Source organism: Leucopleurus acutus (genome assembly GCF_964270905.1).
Source record: "Leucopleurus acutus genome assembly, chromosome: 2".
NCBI lineage: Eukaryota > Metazoa > Chordata > Mammalia > Artiodactyla > Delphinidae > Leucopleurus > Leucopleurus acutus.
The window spans coordinates 167,058,314-167,082,516 of NC_139143.1; the positions used below are offsets into that span (position 1 = coordinate 167,058,314).

Here is a 24,203-nt window from a genome sequence, read left to right on the forward strand (position 1 = left end):
CAGCTTTTAGTTTTATTGATCTTTGCGATCATTTCCTTCATTTGTTTTTCATTTATTTCTGTTCTGATGTTTATGATTTCTTTCCTTCTGCTAACTTTGGGGGATTTTTGTTCTTCTTTCTCTAATTGCTTTAGGTGTAAGGTTAGGTCGTTTATTTGAGATGTTTCTTGTTTCTTGTGGTAGGATTCTATTGCTGAAAACTTCCCTCTTAGAACTGCTTTTGCTGCATCCCATAGGTTTTAGATCGTCGTGTTTTCATTGTCATTTGTTTCTAGGTATTTTTTGATTTCTTCAGTGATCTCTTGGTTGTTTAGTAGCATATTGTTTAGTCTCCATGTGTTTGCACTTTTTACAGTTTTTTCCTATAATTGATATCTAATCTCATAGATTTGTGGTTGGAAAAGATACTTGATACAATTTCAATTTTCTTAAATTTGCCAAGCCTTGATTTGTGACTCAAGATATGATCTATCCTGGAGAATATTCCATAAGCACTTGAGAAGAAAGTGTATTCTGTTACTTTTGGATGGAATGTCTTATAAATATCAATTAAGGCCATCTTGTTTAATGGGTCATTTAAAGCTGGTGTTTCCTTATTTATTTACAATTTGGATGATCTGTCCATTGGTGAAAGTGGGGTGTTAAAGTCCCCTACTATTATTGTGTTACTGTCGATTTCCCCTTTTATGGCTGTTAATATTTAAACGCTTTATGTATTGAGGTGCTCCTACGTTGGGTGCATAAATATTTACAATCATTTTATCTTCTTCTTGGATTGATCCCTTGATCATTATGTTGTGTCCTTCTTTGTCTCTTGTAATAGTCTTTATTTTAAAGTCTATTTTGTCTGATATGAGAATTGCTACTCCAACTTTCTTTTGATTTCCATATGTGGAATATCTTTTTCCATCCCCTCACTTTCAGTCTGTGTGTGTCCCTAGGTCTGAAGTGGGTTTCTTGTAGACAACATATATATGGGTCTTGTTTTTGTATCCATTCAGCCAGTCTGTGTCTTTTGGTTGGATCACTTAATACATTTACATTTAAGGTAATTATCGATATATATGTTCCTATTACCATTTTCATAATTGTTTTGGGTTTGTTTTTGTAGGTCTTTTTCTTCTCTTGTGTTTCCTGCCTAGAGAAGTTCCTTTAGCATTTGTTGTAAAGCTGGTTTGGTGGTGCTGAATTCTCTTAACTGTTGCTTGTCTGTAAGGGTTTTAATTTCTCCATCAAATCTGAATGAGATCCTTGCTGGGTGGAGTAATCTTGGTTGTAGGTTTTTCCCTTTCATCACTTTAAATATGTCCTGCCATTCCCTTCTGGCTTGCAGAGTTTCTGCTGAAAGATTAGCTGTTAACCTTATGGGGATTCCCTTGTGTGTTATTTGTTGCTTTTCCCTTGCTGCTTTTAATATTTTTTCCTTGTATTTAATTTTTGATAGCTTGATTAATATGCGTCTTGGCGTGTTTCTCCTTGGATTTATCCTGTATGGGACTCTCTGCACTTCCTGGACTTGATTGACTACTTCCTTTCCCATATTAGGGGAGTTTTCAACTATAATCACTTAAAATATTTTCTCAGACCCTTTCTCTTTCTCTTCTTCTTCTGCAACCCCTATAATTCGAATGTTGGTGCATTTAATGTTGTCCCAGAGGTCTCTGAGACTGTCCTAAATTCTTTTCATTCTTTTTTCTTTATTCTGCTCTGCAGCAGTTATTTCCACTATTTTATCTTCCAGGTCACTAATCCATTCTTCTGCCTCAGTTATTCTGCTATTTATCCCTTCTAGAGAATTTTTAAGTTCATTTATTGTGTTGTTCATCATTGTTTGTTTGCTCTTTAGTTCTTCTAGGTCCTTGTTAAACATTTCTTGTATTTTCTCCATTCTATTTCCAAGATTTTGGATATCTTTACTATCATTATTCTGAATTCTTTCTCAGGCAGAATGCCTATTTCCTCTTCATTTGTTTGGTCTGGTGGGTTTTTACCTTGCTCCTTCATCTGCTGCATGTTTCTCTGTCTTCTCATTTTGTTTAACTTACTGTGTTTGGGGTCTCCTTTTCACAGGCTGCAGGTTCGTAGTTCCTGTTGTTTTTGGTGTGTGCCCCCAGTGGGTGAGTTTGGTTCAGTGGCTTGTGTAGGCTTCCTGGTGGAGGGGACTGCTGCCTGTCTTCTGGTGGGTGGGGTTGGATCTTTTCTTTCTCATGGGCAGGGCCGCGTCTGGTGGTGTGTTTTGGCATGTCTGTGAACTTAGTATGACTTTAGGCAGCCTGTGTGCTAATGGGTGGGTTTGTGTTCCTGTCTTGTTAGTTGCTTGGCATGGGGCATCCAACACTGGAGCTTGCTGGCTGTTGGGGGGATCTGGGTCTTAGCATTGAGATGGAGATCTCTGGGAGAGCTCCCACTGATTGATATTACATGGGGCCACGAGGTCTCTGGTGGTCCAATGTCCTGAACTCGGCTCTGCCACCTCAGAGAATCAGGCCTGACACTGGGCCAGAGCACCAAGACCCTGTCAGCCACACGGCTCTGGGAGCTCAGGCAAAGTCACCAGGAATCATCTCCAAATGTTAAAGACTTTCAGCTTACTAACCAAGAGGAAATGCCTGCCCTTTCATTTTTGTTGATGGTTTCCTTTGCTGTGCCAAAACTTTTTAGTTTGATATGGTCCCATTTGCTTATTTTTGCTTTTGTTGCCCTTGCCTGAGGAGACAGATCCAAAAACATATTGCTAAGACTGATTTCAAAGTGTATACTACCTATGTTTTCTTCTAGGAGTTTTATGGTTTCAGGTCTTAGATTTAAGTCTTTAATCCAGTTTGAGTTTATTTTTGTATATGATGTGGGAAAATGGTCTAGTTTTATTCTTTTACATGTAGCTGTCCAGTTTTCCCAATACTACTCCTTGAAGAGACTGTCTTTTCCCCATTGTGTATTCTTGCCTCTTTTAGGATAGATTAATTGCCCATATATGTGTGGACTTATTTTTCTCTATTCTGTTCCATTGATCTATGTGTCACTTTTTGTGCCAGTACTATACTGTTTTGATTACTGTAGCTTTGTAGTATAGTTTGAAGTCAGGAAGCATGATAACTCCAGCTTTGTTGTTCTTTCTCAAGATTGCTTTGGCTATTCAGGGTCTTTTGTGCTTCCATACAAATTTTGAAGTTATTTGTTCTAGTTCTGTGAAAAATGCCATGGGTATTTTGATAAGGATTGCATTGAATCTGTAGATTGCTTTAGGTAGTATGGACATTTTAATAATAGTAATTCTTCCAGCCCATGAACACAGAATATCTTTCCATTTATTTGTTTCATCTTCAATTTCTTTCTAGATATCTTAGTACTACTAATCAGGTCACAGTCATGCTCTGCTGTTTCCTTCTGTTCCTGGTGTAATTGTCATCATCATCTCTATAATTTATGGAGGCATGCCATACATATATTATTTAGTATAATATGGTAATATATTATAATATATAATCTTAATCTTATTAAGATTATATATTATAATAAAATAATCTTTATTAAGATTAAAATAATCTTTAAAGATTAAAGAATCTTTAATCTTTTAATCTTTAAAGATTAAAGATTCTTTAATCTTTTAATCTTTAAAGATTAAAGAATAATCTTTAATCTTTAAAATATTAAAGATTAAAATAATCTTTCCTTAAAAGATTATTTTAAGGAAAAAGAGACCTTAAAATAATATATAATTATATAACATTTTGTGTAATACAACAGCCCTGTAAGGTAGGTGTTATCATTTTGGGTTGGAGATGGTGAAGCTATTGCACAGAAAGGAAATAATTTGTTCAAGACCACACAGGTAGTAAGTGACAGAGGTGGACTATAAATCCAGGTGTGTTTGACTCAAAATCCCATGGGCTTACCTCTGCCCTATACTCTCCTTGTACAAATCACTCATTTAGCTCTTGGATTTGAGGATGCCTTACAGTTATCTGTATGTACGTATCATCCCCACCTGCTCCAAAGCCCATATCTGAGCTAAGAAATGATTCCAACCAACTGACCAAGCCTGAGTCTCAGCAATATAGTAACGTTGACACAGAATCTGAGACCAACTCATGCCATGGATCAGTAAAATGATGGGTATTGGAGTCTTGCTTGAATGTGCTCAGATGCCATCTGGTTTTCCAATGGTTGTCTTCTTCACCAGGGAAAAGCCAATGTGTTGGCACTCGTTCCATCTCCATCCCATGTACCTGGTATTTCTCTTTCTTTCTCCAAGTGCACTGCCCAACGAATGAGCTTCTGACAGACTCCACAGGTGTGATCCTGAGTCAGAGCTACCCGGGAAGCTATCCCCAGTTCCAGACCTGCTCTTGGCTGGTGAGAGTGGAGCCCGAATATAACATCACTCTCACAGTGGAGTACTTTCTCAGTGAGAAGCAGTATGATGAGTTTGAGATCTTTGATGGTAAGTAAATCAAATTGTGCCCTGCTAAAGATAGCACAGACTGGCTTCAAAACCCCAGGAGTCTATGATGCAACCTCCCAATTAGGACTTTCCAGATTTCCACACAAGGTCTTTCCTTACCACAGAAACTCCAGTACCATGGAAGCTGATGAGTTGTATGAGCAGCCCTGCTCATGTTACAGCCTAGACCTGCTACAGCACCCTTTCTTTAATCTAGCCACCACTCAAAGCTAGCCCCTTGAATGTCAACCAATAAACGGGTCATAACAGTATTTCCAAGTGAAGAGTATGCTGCTTCCAAAACCCAAAGAGGTCTACCAAACACTATGCTTTTCTCTTTGGTAGGAGGGGGAAGGTGCAATAACCTGCCCTTTAATTTGGAGGATATGTCTCAGCATGCCCCAGACCACAGGACCCTAAAAAATTCACCTGACTCTTTGTAGGCTTCCTCTTACCCTTTGGAGCGTGTGTCTTGCAAAGGCATCTACACTAATTGTCCCTTCTGGCACATCAGATCCAATTAATACAATGTCATCAATATAGTAAATCAATAAGCTGTATTCTGCAGGATGTCCAGATGGTCCACATCTCTTCATACTACATTATGACAGAGCAGGAGAATTAACATAGCTCTGGAGCAAGACCGTGGATGTATACTGTTGTCTCTCTCATGTAAATGCAAATTGCTTACAATCCTCCTTTCTGGTGGGTATAGAAAAGAATGCATTGCTAGATCAATAACTGCATTTCATATAACCAAAGCTATGATAATCTACTCTAATGAATATACTACATCTGGCATAGCTACTGCAGTTGAGGCTACTACTGGGTTAAGCTTTGGGGACAAGACTCCATTTCTTACCAATCCCATCCCTCATATAACCCTGTTGTAACAAAGGAGCCATAATAGTGCTTTGGGTCCCAGGTATCAGCATCAATTCACACACTCTGTATACAAAAGTCTTTCAAATATCCAGGCATTCCCTTTTCCCCAATGTTCAGTTACCTGAATTAATAGTGGTGGGTCTTTTGGGATAAGGACTCGGGAATTACTACTGTATCCAACTGTTGTTATTTTGCAGGGTCCTTTTTCGTAAGGACCCAGCCCCTCCTTCAGCCAAAGTATTCTGGAGTAAGAAACAAAACCTGGCTCAAGTCTCCAAATTACTCCAGGGATTGGAACTTTCTACACCCTTTTGGTTATATATTCATGATCTGTTTTCTTCATATGTTCATTTTTTTTGGCCGCCCATCTATCTTGCCCTTAGGAATATCATGTTGTGTCAGCCATCTCCATAGGTCCTGCAGGTCAGGCCCTCCTGGCTGCCATCCCAACCTTGCTGCCCATTTGAGTAATTATGCCAACCAGTGCTTCTGCCTGGCCTCTGTATTTAGGCTCCTTTCCTCCCCATCAATACTAGGAAGCCCAGCTTGGTGACAGCCTCTCCTCCCATCAGTTTCCGCCTACAGAGGACAGCCAGTTCTCAGGTTGTTGATGTTCGTCCTCACCCCCTCAGCAGTGCATTCCTTATTGCTTTAGGAACTGGTGTGTCCCCCAGATCCTCCCGAAGGTCACGGTCAGCTGGTGGGTGTTCTGCTCTAATACAGCAGACCTATCCCAGCATGCCATTCCTCTGAGCCATTTGACCCCTTCCTTCATAGTTTGTCACAGCAGTTCTGATGGCTCTCCTTTGTTTAATGTGGTCTATTACTTCTGCCAAGCTCCCAAGAGCTGTCTCAGCAGCATATGAGAACCATCACTCAGGGCTCTTTCCAGGAAAATAAATCCTGTGTTTTGGATTATCTAGCTTTGTACTCTGCCTCCCTTGAATCAGCACCCTTGGGATGCACTTCCAGGCATCTAAGGAGGAGAGAAAGAACAGGGAGGCCTTTCTGGAAGAGCCTTGGAAGGGACCATTGGGGAGCTATGTTATTTATGACATTGAGACATGATCGTGTTTTCCTCTAGCTTTATTGCTATCTATTCATTCATAAATATGTTTTCTATGTGGCAGGGACTGAACTGTTTTTAGTATGCACAAGTAGGATGGTGAGATAGAAAATGTTCCCAGGTTGAAAACCAGCTCTTTTAACCCGCTGCTTGACTGTGGGCAAGTCCCAGGATGGCAAATAGATGTCATCTCACCTGCCAACGGCTATGTGTTGTCAGGGACTTCTTGGATCCCTGCTTTAGGGCTCAGGAGGGGAGAGCACCTAGAGCAAAGCCTGTGGATACTGAGAGAGGAGCAGATGGACCAGTGATGGTGCTGAGTTACCATCCCAAATCTTCACGTCTTCACTTGAGGAGGGGAAAATCGGAGGTGGTTACATTAAAGGTATCACATCTAGTATCTCTGATAGCTGTGATAGTCTGTAATCCTGTGTCCACACTCTCCTCCCAGGTCCCTCAGGACAAAGTCCTCTGCTGAAAGCCCTCAGTGGGAACTACTCAGCTCCCCTGATTGTCACCAGCTCAAGCAACTCTGTGTACCTGCGCTGGTCGTCTGACCATGCCTACAATCGGAAGGGCTTTAAAATTCGGTATGCAGGTGAGTAAAACATAAAGACTCATGAGAAGGGCCACAACCCCCGAGCCCCTTACATTTCTCACCCAGAAGAATAAGCCATGGGCCATGTCCTCGTGCCTGGCCGAGCTCCTCCACGCGCCTGGGGACTGGCAGCCTTTCTCCTCCTCGTAGGCACTCTCACCTCTAGCTGCACAGTGTCCTTGACATTTTCCCACCTCCCCTTTTTCTATACCTCTCCCCACTTTTAAGCTCTTCCCTCTTTCTGCTCATGCTGCCAGCCTGTGTCTTTTGGATAAGTTTATTGTATATGACCTGATAAGGCCTATAGGTGGTCCCGTCCCTAACACTGTTGAAATGTTAATAGAAGGTCCTTTAAACCAAAAAACCCTAAGATGTGGGTCCCCAACTGGCAAATATTAGACAAGCAGCAAACGATGGGTTATATTCCAAGTCCAGGAGCCTCTCTTCTGCTCTGCAAGCCATATCTCATAGGCAGTGTCAGATCGAGGGCCAATCCAACCGGATAGCTGAACAGCCAGCCATCTACAAGGAGCACAAAAATATCCTTGGAAATAAAATGAGATGGAGAAAATCAACGTTATCTGAACTCCCATCACAGGGATTACTGTCTGTCGCTGGAAAGAAAATTTGAAAAGCTGCTTGCAGGGCAAGCATTTTGCAGGGCAGTGGGTCCGTTGAACTGCTGGCTGGCTCTGTGAGCTTGGGAGCAGAAATGAATTACTTAAGACCATGGCGAGTTCCACCAGGCACCAGTCCCCCTGCAGCACTCTTCCCCCTGGCTGCATTTAGCCTGAGTTCCAAACAAACGTTGAATAAATTTTCAAAGAATATTGCTTAGAAGGATGTCAGATATACATATTATAGCCTGAGTTGCCCCTTGTCTCAATCCATCTCTTCTCATGGGCTGCCGACTTGGAAGGCCAACCCAAACTTAGTGGGCTATCGAAGTCTTAAGAAACTCTTAGGTATGGCTTTGGGGGTGGGGGGGACCAGCCAGATGAAGCTGAGGGGAGCCTGGGAGGAGAAGGAGCTTTACTATCTCAGCGTCCATTTCCTCTGCAAAGTGGACCCCAAATTCCTTTCCCCCACGCACACAAGAAGGAGGGTACCTTCACGCCCCCCAGGGTCGGCAGTCGGCTCTGTCACTCAACCTCTTCAGGCCTCGGTTTCCTCATGATGGAAAAGAGACCTTAAGCCATCTGTCAGGGAGGTTCAGGCTGAGTTCCTAGAAGCTACTAACACAAAAGAGAAATAAAGCAATTTAGGAGCATTTCACTATGCTAGTTGCTAAACTCTGAACTAAAAGCCATTAAGGAGTTGTGCTTCCCTTGATGTTTTTAAAGATTAATCACCTATTTGTGGGTAATGAGTCAGTTATAATTACAATACATACGCCATATAGGAAGTGAATTAATTACATGGTGAAACAATGAGTCCTTAATGGAAATACAGTAGAGTCATATACTTTGCACATGCCTCTATCACTGTGACTAAGTATATTTTATAACTGAGATTCTTGTTCTTGACCGAGGTAGACTTGTAGATACCACATAAACAGGACACAGGTGGCAAAGCAGAAGTAAGGAAGCCTTTCTGGCTTGGAAAGGAGGTGTTTAACACATCCATTTCACCAGCAGAGGGATGTGATCACGTAAGAGGCCAGAGGACCATACTGTGGGGAGGATGCAGGAAGGGTCCTGTCATCTTCATCCTACCTTGATCCCATGCCAGGGACTCTTAGAGCAGATGAACAGGCTTGCTCTCTGTGCTCCTTTGGTCATCCCTCTTTCCCGGCCTCACAGAACTTTCCCCGAGCATCCCTGGCAGAGGTTTTTATTGCCAAGTTCTCTAAGGCTGGGGTTTTTGTCTGTTCTCTTCACTGTTGTATCCCCAGCACTTAGAACAGCACCTGGCTTATAATAGACACTCGCTATCTGTCTGTTGAATAAATGAATGAAATAAGTTGAAGCCAGATGTCGAGGGGGAATTAGGACTGTGGGTTTGATGCCCTGGGTTGCCACAGCTCTCTCTCCCCCCATCCTCCACACACAGCAGAAAGCAGGACAGGGACCATTTACTGAGCACTGAGTGCCCTGCACTGGGCTGGGGGTTTTACAGACACGATCCCATTTAAATTGTCCCAAAACCTATGAGGGAGGCATTGCCAATCGCAATACACAGGTGAGGAAAATGGACCTGAAAGCGCCTCAGTGATTTGTCCCAAGTCACAGAACTGTGGAAAGGTGGGAAATGGGACTTGAGCACAGCCCTGACTCCAGAGGCCTCACCCCTGCGGTCACACCCTTCTGGAACCAACCCCATTGGGTTCTATTTTCTGTGTCCCTTTGGGATATGGTGGGATTCGAGAGCCTGAACTCAGCTGCACAACTAGTGCTGCCTCCAGGTGCAAAGGGGACCCAGTGCTTCATGGAGCTGTTTTTTTCTTGTTTTCTTCTCTTTCCTTTCCTGTTTTTCCTTTCTTATCCTTCCCTTCTCTTTTCCTTTCCTTTCCTTTCCTTTCTTTCCTTTCCTTTTCTTTGGCTTTCCTAAACTGGCTGCTTTTCAGTATCAACCTCCTCACTAGCAGTGGACCTGGCAGTGCTGAAGATAGGGACAGAGAGGGAGAAGCAAGGGGGCGGGGCCTGCATGAAGGACCACCTCTGTCTTCCCGCTGTGTGTGGTCCCCTGACCCTCATCTCGTTATCCAGCTCCCTACTGCAGCCTGCCCAGGGCTCCGCTCCATGGCTTCCTTCTGGGCCAGACCACCACCCAGCCTGGAGGCTCCATCCACTTTGGCTGCAACGCCGGCTACCGGTTGGTGGGACACAGCATGGCCATTTGCACCCGGCACCCCCAGGGCTACCACCTGTGGAGCGAGGCCATTCCTCTCTGTCAAGGTGAGAAAGAGGTGACAGGTGGCTTGGGTCCTACCTGCAACTTGGGCTTGTCCCAGGACCAATCACTTCCAAATGTGGGCTTCCTCCTAGATAATTAATTCATTCTTTCAGCAAACATATACTGAGGATCCGTAATATCTGAAGCCCTGGGGATGTACAGATGTGTAAAACACAGTGTCAGTGTTTTCAGGGAAGGGAGGGAGATGGCTATGTAGCCACAAAAATGCCAAGTGACAGAGGAAGGAGGTGCTGTATCAGGAGCGCAAACAGTACTGTGGGAGCCCAAGGTTAAGAGGGGACCTACCTGCTCCTGTACAGCTAGGGGGCTTCCAGAAGAGGGGTTGCTTGGGCTCATAGAACAAGGAAAGTTGGGGGCCAGGCATTGGCAAGGAAAACATTCTAGGCAACAGCAAAAGCGTTTGCAAAACCACAGACACTGAGAGAGATCACAAAATATGCAAAGCAATTGGGGCTCGCAGAAGTACCAGGTCCGGTGGGAGGAGACGAGGGGCAGAGGGAAGCAGGGTGAACAGTGACCATCACCTACGCAGTCATCAGTGATCAAGTACGTGATATATACCAGGAAGTTTGCATGCATTGCTTTTGATCATTTATGGGATTTTATTTTCCTTAAAGTAATATACATTCAGACTAGAAATCTGAAGAAGAAAAAAAAAACTATAGATAATGCCAAAGAAAAAGTGAAAATGACCTATAACCCCATCAACTGAAATCACTGCTGTTAACATTTCCTTTGGTCGTTCATATATTGTTTATAAAAATGGCATTATTGGTGTACAAATCTCTTCATATTTTGTTAGCGTCTATCACGTGATTAAATACACTTAGTCATCAATATTTGCAATGGTTGTGCAGCATTATAGAAAAACTGTCATTTATTCAAGTATCATCCTACTGTTGGTCATTTGACTTTCTGTATTTTTTGCTACTATAAACAATGCTGCTGTTAAAATCCTTATAATTCCGTCTTTGGATCATCCATATTTACTTCCTTAAAATAAATTCCCAGAAATGAGATTATTGAATCATACGTATACAAAGTCTACAGCTTTTGACACTCGTTGCCATCCAAAAAGTTTGTCTTCACTTATACCTCCACCAGCAGCTTGTTGTCTTTCCTCCCAGATTCTCAACATTATATACTGCATTTTAAAAAAGAAAGAAAAAATTTACCAATTATATAGACAAAAACAAGAAATCACTTAAGGTTGAGGTTCTTGTGTTTTGGTTCCCAGCATGGTGACGTACTTTTTTAATGACGTCTGTCATCTCTGACCCTCACAACCTTCTCGGGCCTGTGCCTGAGCTTTCTCAAAGAACAGAAGCAGTGCATCACTGATGTTCTCGTTAATGCTTTAAGCAACGTTCACAGAGAACTGATTGTCCACAAGTGGCAAACGTCTTTTGGCTTCAGTTTCCATTTTTCTAACTGTATCCATACAGACAAGTTTTTTTCCCAAAGTTCTAGTTGGAAGCAACCAGGCCTCTCACCTCCATCTTTTGTCACTTCCCAAAACCAAGCTCTGTCCACTCATCCCCATACTGCTCTGTGCTGCTTCTCTCCATCCCCAGCCCCAGCCCCAGTTCCTCTCCGATGCCCTCCTTCTCTGCCATTCCCTCCGTGCTCTCTGGAATCCTGGTTCCATGGCCAACAAGTATACACCCTCAGTCACCGCCCAGAAGGCTCTCTTCACTTCCTTCCTCCACGGAGACTGTGGCTCTCATCTGAGAACACAGATGCTGTGGCCCTTTCAGGGGAGGGGGCTCATCTCCTATTTCCCACAGAACCCAGGGCAAAAGGCCTGGCATGCTTCCCTTTCCCTGCTGCTGCTTTCCAAACCATGCTTCTCCACTGACAAACACAGCACATTGGAGAGTCTATGCATCCTAATGCTTTCTCTCTCCTTCCCCTGCCCGTTCTCTCACTACGCATTCTCTCCCTCAGAGGCCTCATTCCACCACAAGCTTTCAGGTACTTTGTGATTCTCCCCCCTCCTCTCCTACCCACGGGAGGTGTCCCTCTGGGTTTGGGGGACTGTGGTGTGTGATGGAGATCACTAGACAGCCTGGTAGTCTCTCAGGCTAAGAGGTTACCTTCTGTCCTCTCAGTTATCCAAGAGAGAAGGGCCAGGGAGGGGCAGTGAGATGAGCTGCCTTTGACACCTTTCAATCTGAACACTGTCTCCCTCCAGCTCTGGGAAACTCCCATCTATGATCATTCCATCCCCTCCACTTTCTCTGTTCTCTTTTCCTGCAGCCCAGACCTGCTGGACCTCCTGGGCTGATTCCCTGTGTTTCCAGTCCTTTTCTCTCTCATTTTCAGTCTCTGTCTTTTTGGTCTATATTCCGGGAAATTTCATTTACTTTTCATTTTGTCGACTGAAAAAAAGTGCACAGCCTAAAACTTGAGAATTATGTTTTATTTGGCAGAATTAAGCCCGGAAGGTATCCTCTCAGTTATTCTAATGTTTTTATTAGCATCTGTTAGACCCATTGAGGGGAATCAGAGACCAGAAATAAGGCTTCCCAGACCAGTTTTTGTTTGTCTGTTTTAAATTAAAGGAGTTCTTAGGTTAACCATTATATATTTTTCCACCTTCTAATTTGTTTCCCCCACCCCCAAAGGTACCAATAAAACAGCGCTTCATAATGAAAGTTCTCTAAACACTGATCAGTTTAGAAGTTCCTCCAATTTAAAGGATCCATAATCTGGCCATTAATGAGATATATGTAAATAGCGGACTCAAATCAGTAAGACGCAAGAGGCATCCCCATAAGAAAGTGTGGAGGACGCAGCCTTCACAAGAGCTAGAGAGTTTACTGCCCAAAACAGTCTAAGGAAGTAAAGGTCTTCGCTGTACAGGCTGATGCAACAAAGGTGAAGACGGCAAAAGCCGCCGAGAGTCGGCGCGGTCAGACAGAAGACGGCTCAGAATCCCAGTCTGCTTGATTGCCAGATGTGTATCATATGTGCAGCTCTCAGATGGCAGAGACCAAGTTTTGAAAACACACACACACACACAAAACACCTAAGAAGATCAGGTAGAAGATTTACACCTCAAAGACACAGGAAGAGAAATGCAAGTTCCCCCTAGAAGAGCTTTTGGGTTTTGGGGGGGGGTTTGTTTTTGTTTTTTTCGGTACACGGGCCTCTCACTGTTGTGACCTCTTCTGTTGCGGAGCACAGGCTCCGGACGCGCAGGCTCAGTGGCCATGGCTCACGGGCCCAGCCGCTCCGCAGCATGTGGGATCTTCCCGGACCGGGGCACGAACCCGTGCCCCCTGCATCGGCAGGCGGACTCTCAACCACTGCGCCACCAGGGAAGCCCCGAGCTTTTGTTTTTCTAAGGTCAGAATTCTGAAAAGATGTTTTATCAAGCCGGCTTTTTTTTAACTTAATGGCATACGCAATAAAAGAGCCCTGTATTGGCCATTTTAGGTTGAGATCTCGTTTGATATAATTTCCCCAATTAATTAGGTACTTGCAAGTATAAGACATGAATCTGGCTGGGGTGTTAGCTGGAGTTTGGCTTTCTGATGCCCCTCGTTTTTTCTGTTTGAGAGACTGTATTTCCCACCTTAAAGTTGAATTTGTTGAGGATAAAAGTTCCTGGTGAAATTGTGTGGTGGGCCAATGTGCTGCTTACGATCTTAATGCCTCTAGGTTTCTACCCTAGAGTTGTTTCAGCTCCTCTTCATGTCTCGGATTCTCCCTCCCGAGCACTGTGGGTGCTCAGATCACGGAACGGCCGGTTCTTATTCGTGCAGAGAAAGTTGTTTAATTAAAATGAGTTGGTTTCCCTGTTAGCAAGTCCAAGCTCACTCTGCTTGCTGCACGACAGGCCAATAAATCAGGAGACGAGGTGCTGAGGCAACAATACGACTTTATTCGGAAGTTTGGCAGCCTGAGAAGATGTTGGACCAGGGTCTCCAAAAAACCATCTTATGGGGTCTGGATGCCAGTTCCTTTTATAGAATCAGAGAGGGAAGTAAAGTAAAAAGGGCCATCAGTCTTGCAAAACATCTCCTGGAATGGCCAGCCTCGGGGAGGGGACGTGTTAATTTCTTCTTTCTTGCAGCCATTCACAGGTGGGCAGGGTTCCCTGAGGCAGGCCATGATGTATGATTATAAAGGCTGAAGTCCAAGAAACAGATCCAACATGGAGTCAAAATTGGCTCTTCCCTGTTACAGTTCCCCACTGTGAATGTGCATTCCACAATCTTGTGGGAAAGGGGTGACCACCATTCTAACTGCTCAGTCAGATGGATCTTTCTGGGAGTGTCCGCTGTTGGTGCCAGTGATCCAAATGATGAGATTTGTCTTCTTTTGTTCCTCTTTGGAAGTGTCTGCTTTACACCTGTAGACTTAAAAAATATTCACAAGCTAGCAAGTTGAGAGTTATCGGGAATTTTGAGGTCTTCAAGCCTGGGAGGCCACATCTCAAGTTAAAAAATTTAGCGTTTTTCTATGTATGAGAAGATGCAAGTGTCTGGGCTCACTGAAATCATTCCTTTGATGTGTACCACAGCCATCTGGGGTCTGTATCCTGTGTTTTCACATTCTGAGTTTCTTCACGGCTCACCATAGGAAATGGCTGCAGTCTGATGCCTGCTAGATGGCAGGTATTCTTCTCCTTCCTGAGTTTCCTCAGGGTTCACCGGCTGACGTTGGAGGGGAATTTGACCAATATTTGGAAGACATGTCTTGATCAAATTTTGTCCCACAGTGCTGGGAGGCTCATCCCAGGTCAGGCGAAAATTGTTGATATGCCACTCCAGGTGCTAATTTTTGGATTAGGCCCTATTGATAATTAAAGATTCTCTGGATCCTCTGTCTAATTATGATCAGGAGACATTTTCCCTTGTTGCTTCTTCCCATACGTAGAATCACACTATTACAACTATTTTATGTTATAAATGTGAGAAGTTTTGCTGGGGGCCTGGTTACACACTAGGCACTGTAAGAGACAACAGTCTTATGAAATAGACAGGATATAAGTAATGCAGCTAGTAACACTGACAAAGACATAGTGCAGCAGGGACACACAAAGCACAAACAATTTGGAAACAAAGAACAAATTAAAACGATTAGTATAATCGTATAAGTATATACGATATACGTATAAGTGTATACGATATATATAAGTATATATATATTACTAGTTGTAATTCCAGTTCCAATAACGAGTGACCAAAGGAACCATAACTGATTTAATGAGCCATCCACAGTTTCACTGTACTGGCCATGCATACTTAGACATGCATGGCTTAATCTTTGAGAAAAGCATATGCTACTGGCAGGATCAACCCGGTAGAGAGAAAAAGATAAATGTTTCATCTTTGTTTACAAAGGCATACTTTATCAACTTGTTGTAGGTCATAGCATAAGAGAAAAGGTTTTTTTCTGAAAAACAAAGATTAAAGCCAGTATATTTCCCAAAGTCATAAAGTTATAAATCATATTTACCAGTTCATTCAGTCCCATATTTACTAGTTCATTGATTAATTCCTGTTGATCCAGTTGAAGTTATCACGTTTTCCATTAGTTTTGTCATTTGTCACCCAATCCAGTGATATTATCTGAAGGCTATCAGAAACTTATATTTGTCAAAAAGTTCCTTTTTATGAGTCTTCTTGAAAATCTTCATTTTGTTAAAGCATCAGGACAAAACTTAAAATAGCATGGTTAAAGATTTGAGTACAATGCAAATAGCAGGAAACTGATATTTCTGTGACATATAACATTTTAGAATAACTAGAATTATAATTGATAACATATCAGGACATCATATTAGCTGTTAAGGATTCTGTATAAATTTTGGAATATCTATATTAAATATTCTGTAACCTAAGGTTCATCTCCAATCACTTGACAATGTTTTTGAAGTAATTTAACATACCAAATAAACTTAGTTTGACATTCCTCTCTGAGATGTCTCAGAGATGCTGTTTCAAAGTATCCCGGAGTCAGCTGGAGGCTAAAAGGCTTTAGTCAGATTTTGATATTTGGGAAGTTTGTTAAAAATATCAAAAATGTTTTAAAACACAACAGGGGGGCTTCCCTGGTGGTGCAGTGGTTGAGAGTCCGCCTGCCGATGCAGGGGACGCGGGTTCGTGCCCCGGTCCGGGAGGATCCCACATGCCGCAGAGCGGCTGGGCCCGTGAGCCATGGCTGCTAAGCCTGTGCATCCGGAGCCTGTGCTCCACAACGGGAGAGGCCACAACAGTGAGAGGCCCGCGCACTGCAAAAACAAAAACAAAAAAAAACAACAGGATCATAGGTCACTGTGAAACAATACTTATTCATTTAACCAAAGTCACAAAATGATTAAAAGAAAACAAATACGGATCACCTAAGGGCACAGAGACTCATACAATGTTATCAAAAAGGATCACTTCTAACAGAGAGAGAGATCAAATTCGTCTTGTATTAGCTTACTTAACAGAATCCATTTACTTAGTTAACTTCAATCTAAATTTAGTTAATCCTGACCTTGTATAAAACTTTCTCAGTAAAATGTAATTCCATTCCTCATACCTTCTTAACTGAAAGCACACATTCTACCATACTGAAATGTTTTATTATTTTCAATAGCTTTAACTATATATTTAAATTAGAATCCCCGACTCTTAAAAACCTTAATTTCTAGTGAAAACCAAGAGATAAGTAATAGTTACCAAAATCTGGAGAGAGTATTTTAGATGATTTTTAGAACATAATTATTCTTATAGAGTTTACCTAAAAGCTCTTATCTCGTTTCCATTTACTTTAAAGTTTCATCATATCAAGTTATTTCTCTTGCTGACAAATTTGCAACAGGTATAACAAGATTTTATTTAACTTCTATTAAACCTAGGTGCAGTGAAAGTATTATACTTAATGTTGATGGCTCTAAAGACATGCCTATATTAATTAGATCAACAAACAAACATTAACAACAGGTATTAATTTAATACTAAATATTTCCCAGTTCACGTGAACCTGAAAACTCATTTATCTTAATTTCTCTTGTATTTAGAATTGTTTGGTTTGTAAGCACTTACTTTTCTTTAAGCCAATTAAATAGAGATCATTTACAGATTAACCGCAGCAATGTTATCCAAAGACAAAGACACATACAGACACACAAACAGAGAGATATCATAGCTCTCATTTCAAAATTTCAGCCCTGCGTCGGTTACAGCAAGGTAAAACCCATCAATTTACAAAAGAGGTTGGATTAAAATTGGGTTTCTGGCAGATGGAACCAATCAACCTCACCTGTCTAGATGGCTAAACCCTTTTTACTAATATTTATGGAAAACAGGTTCTAAATTACTTTACCCTCTTTTTCATAATTTGCATTTTAAAAAGATGGCAGAGTTAAGGGTTCCTGAGAAGACCAGATAGGACATTTGCATCTCAAAGATACCGGCAAGTTTCTCCTAGGATGACTTTGTTTCCCCGTTGTTGGTCTCTGAGCAGACAAAGCCATTACAATCTTTCGGGCCTTTTTCATATTTCTCTGGGTACTTACATTCAGCCTTTTCGGCCGTATCCCTATTATTGAAAACCAAATAAGCCCATTGGAACAAATCGTTCATTGGAGTCTGAGGACCAGCAGTTGCTTTCTGAATTTTGCTCCTGATGTCTGAGGCAGACTGGGCCATGAAATGCATAACCAAAAGGTCCGGTACTTGGGGTAGGAGGGATCCACATATGCTCGGGACCCATGGCCCTGTAGGGTGAGGTCCCCTAGTTGGCATTCTGAGGTTGTAAGAATGAACGGTTTTGTACTTCTCCAGAAACTCCCTTGACCGGGATAGGCTGAGAAGTTTTCTGTGCCACCTCGGTGTTTACCACAGAATATGTGGCACCCATATCTATTAGAAAGTCAGTCAACTTGTGCCCCACTGTCAAAGTTACCCGGGGCTCCTGAGGGGAAATTAGAATTGGACGCCTCAAGTCTAACGGAGTCCCCTGGCCTCTTACAGGATATCGGCGCAAGGGAAATTGCCCTGCTGCAGAAGTGCCTCCCGGTCCAAATTGGTTGCTCTGTTGGGTCTTAGATGGTGATACTAAACCAGGTTCCTGTGCTCCAGGGGTTACTATAGAAACTGCTATTTGATCCCCGTGGGTAGGGGAACCAGGACGTGGTGAATATGTTGGCAGCAGGGGGGCTGCAGGTGGAACACCTGCTGGTGAAGGCTGCTCAGCCACTGGGGGAGCTGGATAGGCTGGAGGGGGGGTTACGTTTTGAAATAACATGTCCCCACTCTAATTTTTTCCCTCTTCCCCCTGTAGAATACGTTCCTTCTTAGGTTTTCTTTCAGATCGCTGCACCATAAAGTGGCAGCCCTCGGACTCCTTTTCCTCCTGATCCAATAACATAAATGCTTCTACATACGGAATCTCATCTCTTTTCCCTGCTCTTTTGCAAAACACTTCTAACTGCGAGATCGTATAACTGAGTGAGCCATTTAGGGGCCATCGTTCTTCTGATCCTAACATATATTGGGTCCACACCCTGTTACAAGAGTATATCATGTCTTTCTTAGTCATAGGCTCACGGCTATGTTTTGCCCATTTATCTAATATACTCCTCAAAGGGCTCTCTCTCGGGATTGATGGAGTATTTCCCATTTTTATAAGTTTGATAACACCAAAACACAAAAGACGCAAATTACAACACAAAAGGCACAAACAAATTCTAGCATCAGTGCACACAAAACCAAAACAAAACCAAGACCAAAACCAACGAACTAGTTCCCAACGGACCAGTTCCCAAAATCAGGTCGAGTCCAACAACAATTCCCCTCTCCACCAGGGTACCCCAACCAAATTGGCTTGTCCCATAAAGGAAAAGCCCAAACAGAGGGGGGAATGTGTTCCCTGTGTGCACGCCAGAGCGACTTACCCTCCAAAATCGAGTCCGTCGACTCGTAGAAGTTTGTCGGTTCCTTGCTTCAACTGCCCAGTGCTGGGGTAGCCGGTGCTGCTTCAGGGAACTTTGAAGGGAAGATCCTCAGGACAAATGATCCTGGCAGCTGCTAGGGCCTCACCCCGATATTCCCCAACGGGGACCTGCTAGCCACGAGCAGCAAGGTTCCCAGCTGGCTCAGCCAGATTTGTTACCGAGTCCAAGCTCACTCTGCTCACCGCACAACTGGCCAATAAATCGGGAGACGAGGGGCTGAGGCAAGGAATACGACTTTATTCGGAAAGGCAGCAGACCGAGAAGATGGAGAACTAGGGTCCCCAAAAAGCCATCTTATCAGAGTCTGGATGTCAATTTCTTTTATAGAATGAGAGAGGGAAGTAAAGTAAAAAGGCAGAATAGAGGGGGAGAGGCGGGGAGGAAGTAAAGTAAGAAGGGCCATCAGTCTTGCAAAACATCTCCTGGAATGGCCAACCTTGGGGAGGGGAAGTGTTAATTTCTTCTTTCTTGCAGCCATTCACAGGTGGGCAGGGTTCCCTGGGAGAGGCCATGATGTATGATTATAAGAACGAAAGCAGGGCTTCGCTGGTGGCGCAGTGACTGAGAGTCCGCCTGCCGATGCAGGGGACATGGGTTCGTGCCCTGGTCCGGGAAGATCCCACATGCCGCGGAGCGGCTGGGCCCGTGAGCCATGGCCGCTGAGCCTGCGCGTCCAGAGCCTGTGCTCCGCAACGGGAGAGGCCACAACAGTGAGAGGCCCGCGTACCGCAAAAAAAAAAAAAAAAAAAAAAAAGAAAGAAAGAAAAAGAAAGAAAGTAACGAAAAGCAGAGGCTAAAGTCAAAGAAACAGATCCAGCATGCAGTCAAAATTGGCTCTTCCCTGTTGCATCCCCGTGGGACCAGTGCGCAGTGTGAGGACTTGCCTCCACCACTCCCGCAGGTTTCTCAGTTGCCTGAGAAAGCCCTTCTCGGCCAGGAGGAGATGTCCCTTCTTCGGAGCTAAAAGCTCTCATGTTGCACTTTTATCCCAACACGTTCTCGCATAGGCAGCTGATTTGAGGGAAAACGTCAGGTCAGCCTCCTCCCTGACCACTCAGCCCAGCCTCCTCCCTGACCACTCAGCCCAGACCGCTCAGTATCTTTCGACTGAGCAAATCCCAGTGTCTTTCAACTGGGCTCTCTTAGTATCTTTCAAATGCGGAGGCAGGTACCTGTTAGACACCACCAAATAAAACTCAGGATCTTCAACCAATAATCAGGAGCTCCAAGAACCAGGAGAGATTCACCCGAATTTGTCTGGATTCTCCGAGGAGGCAGATGGGCGCCAGAGGCCTCTGCTGGTGCAGATTCCAGACCCTTGTAGAGTTCAGGTGAAGGAGAGAAGTCTGCTCTAGGTCCCTTCGTCAGTCACCGAAACTGTCGACTGAAAAAAGATGCACAACCTTGTCGACAAAAGTTGATAGTCAATCAATGCAAGAAGTGGAAAATTTTATTCGAGCCAAATGAGAGCATTATAACCCAGAAACAGCATCTCAGAAAGCTCTGAGAACTGTTCCACCCGTTAGATGTCAGAGTTATATAAGTTTTTTGGAGCAGAAGGCTCTACGTTAAATGACGTATTATTGACAGCTTACACAAACCAGACCTAAATGTCATCGTGGCCCCTTACAAGATCAAGAGGAATGTTATCTTTTAAGGGGTTGCCTTGTTGATGGTAGGAGAATGTAGCTCTTTATGGTGGAGCAGGTATGTCTGACAATGGGGGAGGTTTTGTCGAGACATAAGGCAGATACACCATGCACACTAGGCAGAAAATTTTTTGTTTAAGTTTTTCTTGTCTTGCATAAAATATGAATTTTAATTCACAGCCTAAAAGTTGAAAATTGTGTTTTTATTCAACAGACTTAAGCCCAGAAGACAGCCTCTCAGATAGCTCTGAGGGACTGCTCCGAAGTGGCAAGGGAAGAGCCAGGATGTATAGGAGTTTTTGCAACAAAAACCAGGTGGTCAGGACAGCAAAAGATTACTGTTAATTAAAGAAAACCAAACCTCTCAGGTTAATGAGTTTAGCGCTTTTCTCTGTACAAGATGCCAGAGTCAGGGCTCCTTGAAATCATTCCTTTGAAATGCACCTTAGCTATCTAGGGCCAGCATCCTGTTCTTTCCATTCCTGAATCCCCTCAGGATGCACTGTTGAGGGCTGCTGCTATGGCTGAGGGGGCAGCCTATGGTCTCCATCCTGAGCTCCCTTAGCGCTCACCGTTGGGGGTGGCTGTAGGGCTGAGATGGCTGCAATATCCTTTGTTTGCTGAAACGGCAGGCAGCCATATCTTTGTCTACAATTTCCACCCCTTCTATTTAATGCGTATTTTGGTGATCCTGTTTTTAACTTAACAGAGCCCTTCCTTGTTCACTTTTTGTTGTTCTCTTTTCAAAGCCATCTCTTCTCATTTTATTATACGTCACCTTGACTTTCTCAAGATGAGAAGTTTAAAGTTATATGCTTTCTGTTACCTGAGTTAGTTCTGTTTCCTTAAGGAGACTTTTCTTTCTGTTTTTAATCTTATCTTTGTTTATCACTTTCATGCTGCTGGTGTTTTTCATTTGTATAGTGATCTTTAATTGTTCATATTTCAAAGTAAAGGCTAGGTTGATTTTTCCAGGTAACAGATGTGCGTTACCTCTGCTGTTATTATATGCAGCTGTCATTGCCCACTAGGTCTCTCCCATGAATAAGAAGTTGAGTTGAGTATATGGCAGAGATAAGCAGACAGAGGGGCAGGCTTTAGGCTGAGAGCCTTTATATTTAAGGATTAAAAGAGCTTTATTCCAGGATGCCTACTTCTACCATAGCATCCCTAATTCTCTCAAGGGAGTTCTTTCCTTTTTTTTTTTCTTTTTTTTCCTTCAGTGGGTAAGAAAACCCTCTCTGTTTAGTTTGGAGAATGGCCACCTGAATGTCTCTACACTGTGTTTGTGGGAAGGGATGGAGAACTGGTCTCACTCCATAGCTCCCTCCTGTATATTTTGTGCTGCAGCTTCTCAACTCCATTTAATCCATCAACACACTTCTATGTGCATTTCATCTTCCAAAGCTTTTTTTTTTCATCTCCTCTATTGATCTTCCCATTTTCTTTTCTGTTATGAGGCTTTTCCCTCTTATTAGTCTTTACTGTCATTTTATTAGGGCCTCAAGGGAGAGGAAAGATAAAAATATGTTCTCAGAACACCATCCTTGAAGAAGACATGCTCATGACATTTTTTTCCTCCACTAGCTCTTTCCTGTGGGCTTCCTGAGGCCCCCAAGAATGGAATGGTGTTTGGCAAAGAGTACACGGTGGGGACCAAGGCTGTGTACAGCTGCAGCGAAGGCTATCACCTCCAGGCAGGTGCCGAGGCCACAGCAGAATGTCTGGAGACAGGCCTATGGAGCAACCACAATGTCCCCGCACAGTGTGTCCGTGAGTCCTTGGGTAGGGGAGGGGGGTGTGTCAAAGGGCTGGATAAGCAGCTGAAAAGATTCCTGCAAGGAGCGAGCTAAAAATCCAGTGATGGGAAAAGACATGCCCATGGAAGCTGGGGATTCAGAGAACTGAGACAAGTGGGTACTGCCATCTACCAACCTGGGTTCCCATTTGAAACTGCTTCAAAGCACTGATAGACCATTGCTCCCTGAGAGGTTTCCGTAAACCATCACAGGATGTAGGAATGACTGGCCCACTTCCTTTTAGATGGAAAAACTCTCAGAAAGTTGGCATGAATGTCCTTTGATCACGGAACTCCAAAATAACAGAGATATACTTCGGTTTTAAGGCCAAAGTCACACACTGGCAGCCTAATGGGCTATATCTAGTCTGAAGATACAAGGTTTTATGTTTTTGTTTTTGTTTTGCTTTGGTTCTTTGGCCTATGCAGTGCTTTATTAAAAATTTTTGAATTTCTTCCCAACATTTTAAAATCAGAAAATTTTACATAAAAATTCGTATTTCTAGCTTCTCTTGAAAAAGGCAGATCTGACCAACTGGAATTTGCAGTCTCACATCCACAGTCAACACTGACTTAGTGCCACCTCCCTTTCTTTTTTTTTTTTTCTTTATTTGGCTGTACGCGGGCCTCTCACTGCTGCGGCCTCTCCCGTTGCGGAGCACAGGCTCCGGACACGCAGGCTCAGCGGCTATGGCTCACGGGCTCAGCCGCTCCGCGGCATGTGGGATCTTTGCGGACTGGGGCACGAACCCATGTCCCCTGCATCGGCAGGCGGACTCTCAACCACTGCGCCACCAGGGAAGCCCTCCCTTTCTTTTTTAATTTGGCAGATCTGCCCACCCCAGCTTGCTGATTCCCCACCCGGCTCACTTCACTCATTGACCACACCTGCCTGGGGACGAACGGCTCTTGGATTCATCATTACTGCGTTACGGTCTCCCAGTCCCCAGCTCTGGGTTGTCAGCGTCTTCCATAATTAATTTATTAATCCTCTCTGCTTTTTACCTCCCCAGCTGTGACCTGTCCCGACGTCAGCAGCATCAGTGTGGAACACGGCCGATGGAGGCTCATCTTTGAGACGCAGTACCAGTTCCAGGCCCAGCTGATGCTCATCTGTGACCCTGGCTACTACTACACTGGCCAGAGGGTCATCCGCTGTCAGGCCAATGGCAAGTGGAGCCTCGGCAACTCTATGCCCACCTGCCAGAGTAAGCCGAGGAGGGCAGGGTGGGCCAGTTTGGCACAGTGCCTACAGCCTGAGCCGTCTCATACCTGGGCTGAAGTGGGGGTGGGGGAGAAGAGGAGTATAGCCAGGGACTGCAGTGAACCCCCTTCTGATCACTCGCCTAGAACCAGGAGCTGGGAGAGGCCTATTCCTTTAAGGAAGCACTTCTCAGCATCTTGTCATCTTATTAAAAAGCTGCCTCTGTCCAGGTGAGCATCCACTAATTCATTTACTCCACATTCATACCAGGTATTGTGGAGGTATGAGGAGAAAAGGTTGTGGTTCCTGCCTACAAGGAGCTGAGAGTGTACTGGAGAGGCAGACAAAGAAGAAAGGATAACAAAGTGTGATAAGACCTATAATGGGAGTGTGGATAGGGGGAATGAATATAGTGCAAGGGACCAGGCCACCTATGTGTGCCTGCCTGTCCTCCATTGTAAGTTGTTTTTCTTTGGTTCTTTAAGATAGTTTCAAAGGTCAGGGTCCCTGGGAAGCACCTCTGAGATGGAGGTTTGTTCGGGAATGCCCTTGGGATCACCACCTGGGGAAGGGAAGGGGAGGGGAGATGGAGGGGAGGCAAGAGGAGGAGAAGAGGTGGGGCTGGGAAGATGGAGAAGGTGATCTCTGATGCAGTATCAGAGAAGGCCTCAGCTGACCCTGCAA

General features: G+C 43.9%; 1 protein-coding gene across 1 annotated transcript in view; it reads left to right on the forward strand.

Annotated features, from left to right (window-relative positions):
• The window catches only part of CSMD2 (CUB and Sushi multiple domains 2), a gene marked incomplete at both ends in the record, with an annotated part of 666,422 nt that overhangs the window by 586,808 nt on the left and 55,411 nt on the right, over positions 1 to 24,203 (forward strand). The window contains 5 exon segments of the mRNA XM_082863599.1: positions 4,256 to 4,444; positions 6,847 to 6,993; positions 9,702 to 9,890; positions 22,105 to 22,290; positions 23,329 to 23,523. Of these exon segments, the coding sequence (XP_082719725.1) occupies positions 4,256 to 4,444; positions 6,847 to 6,993; positions 9,702 to 9,890; positions 22,105 to 22,290; positions 23,329 to 23,523 (906 nt within the window).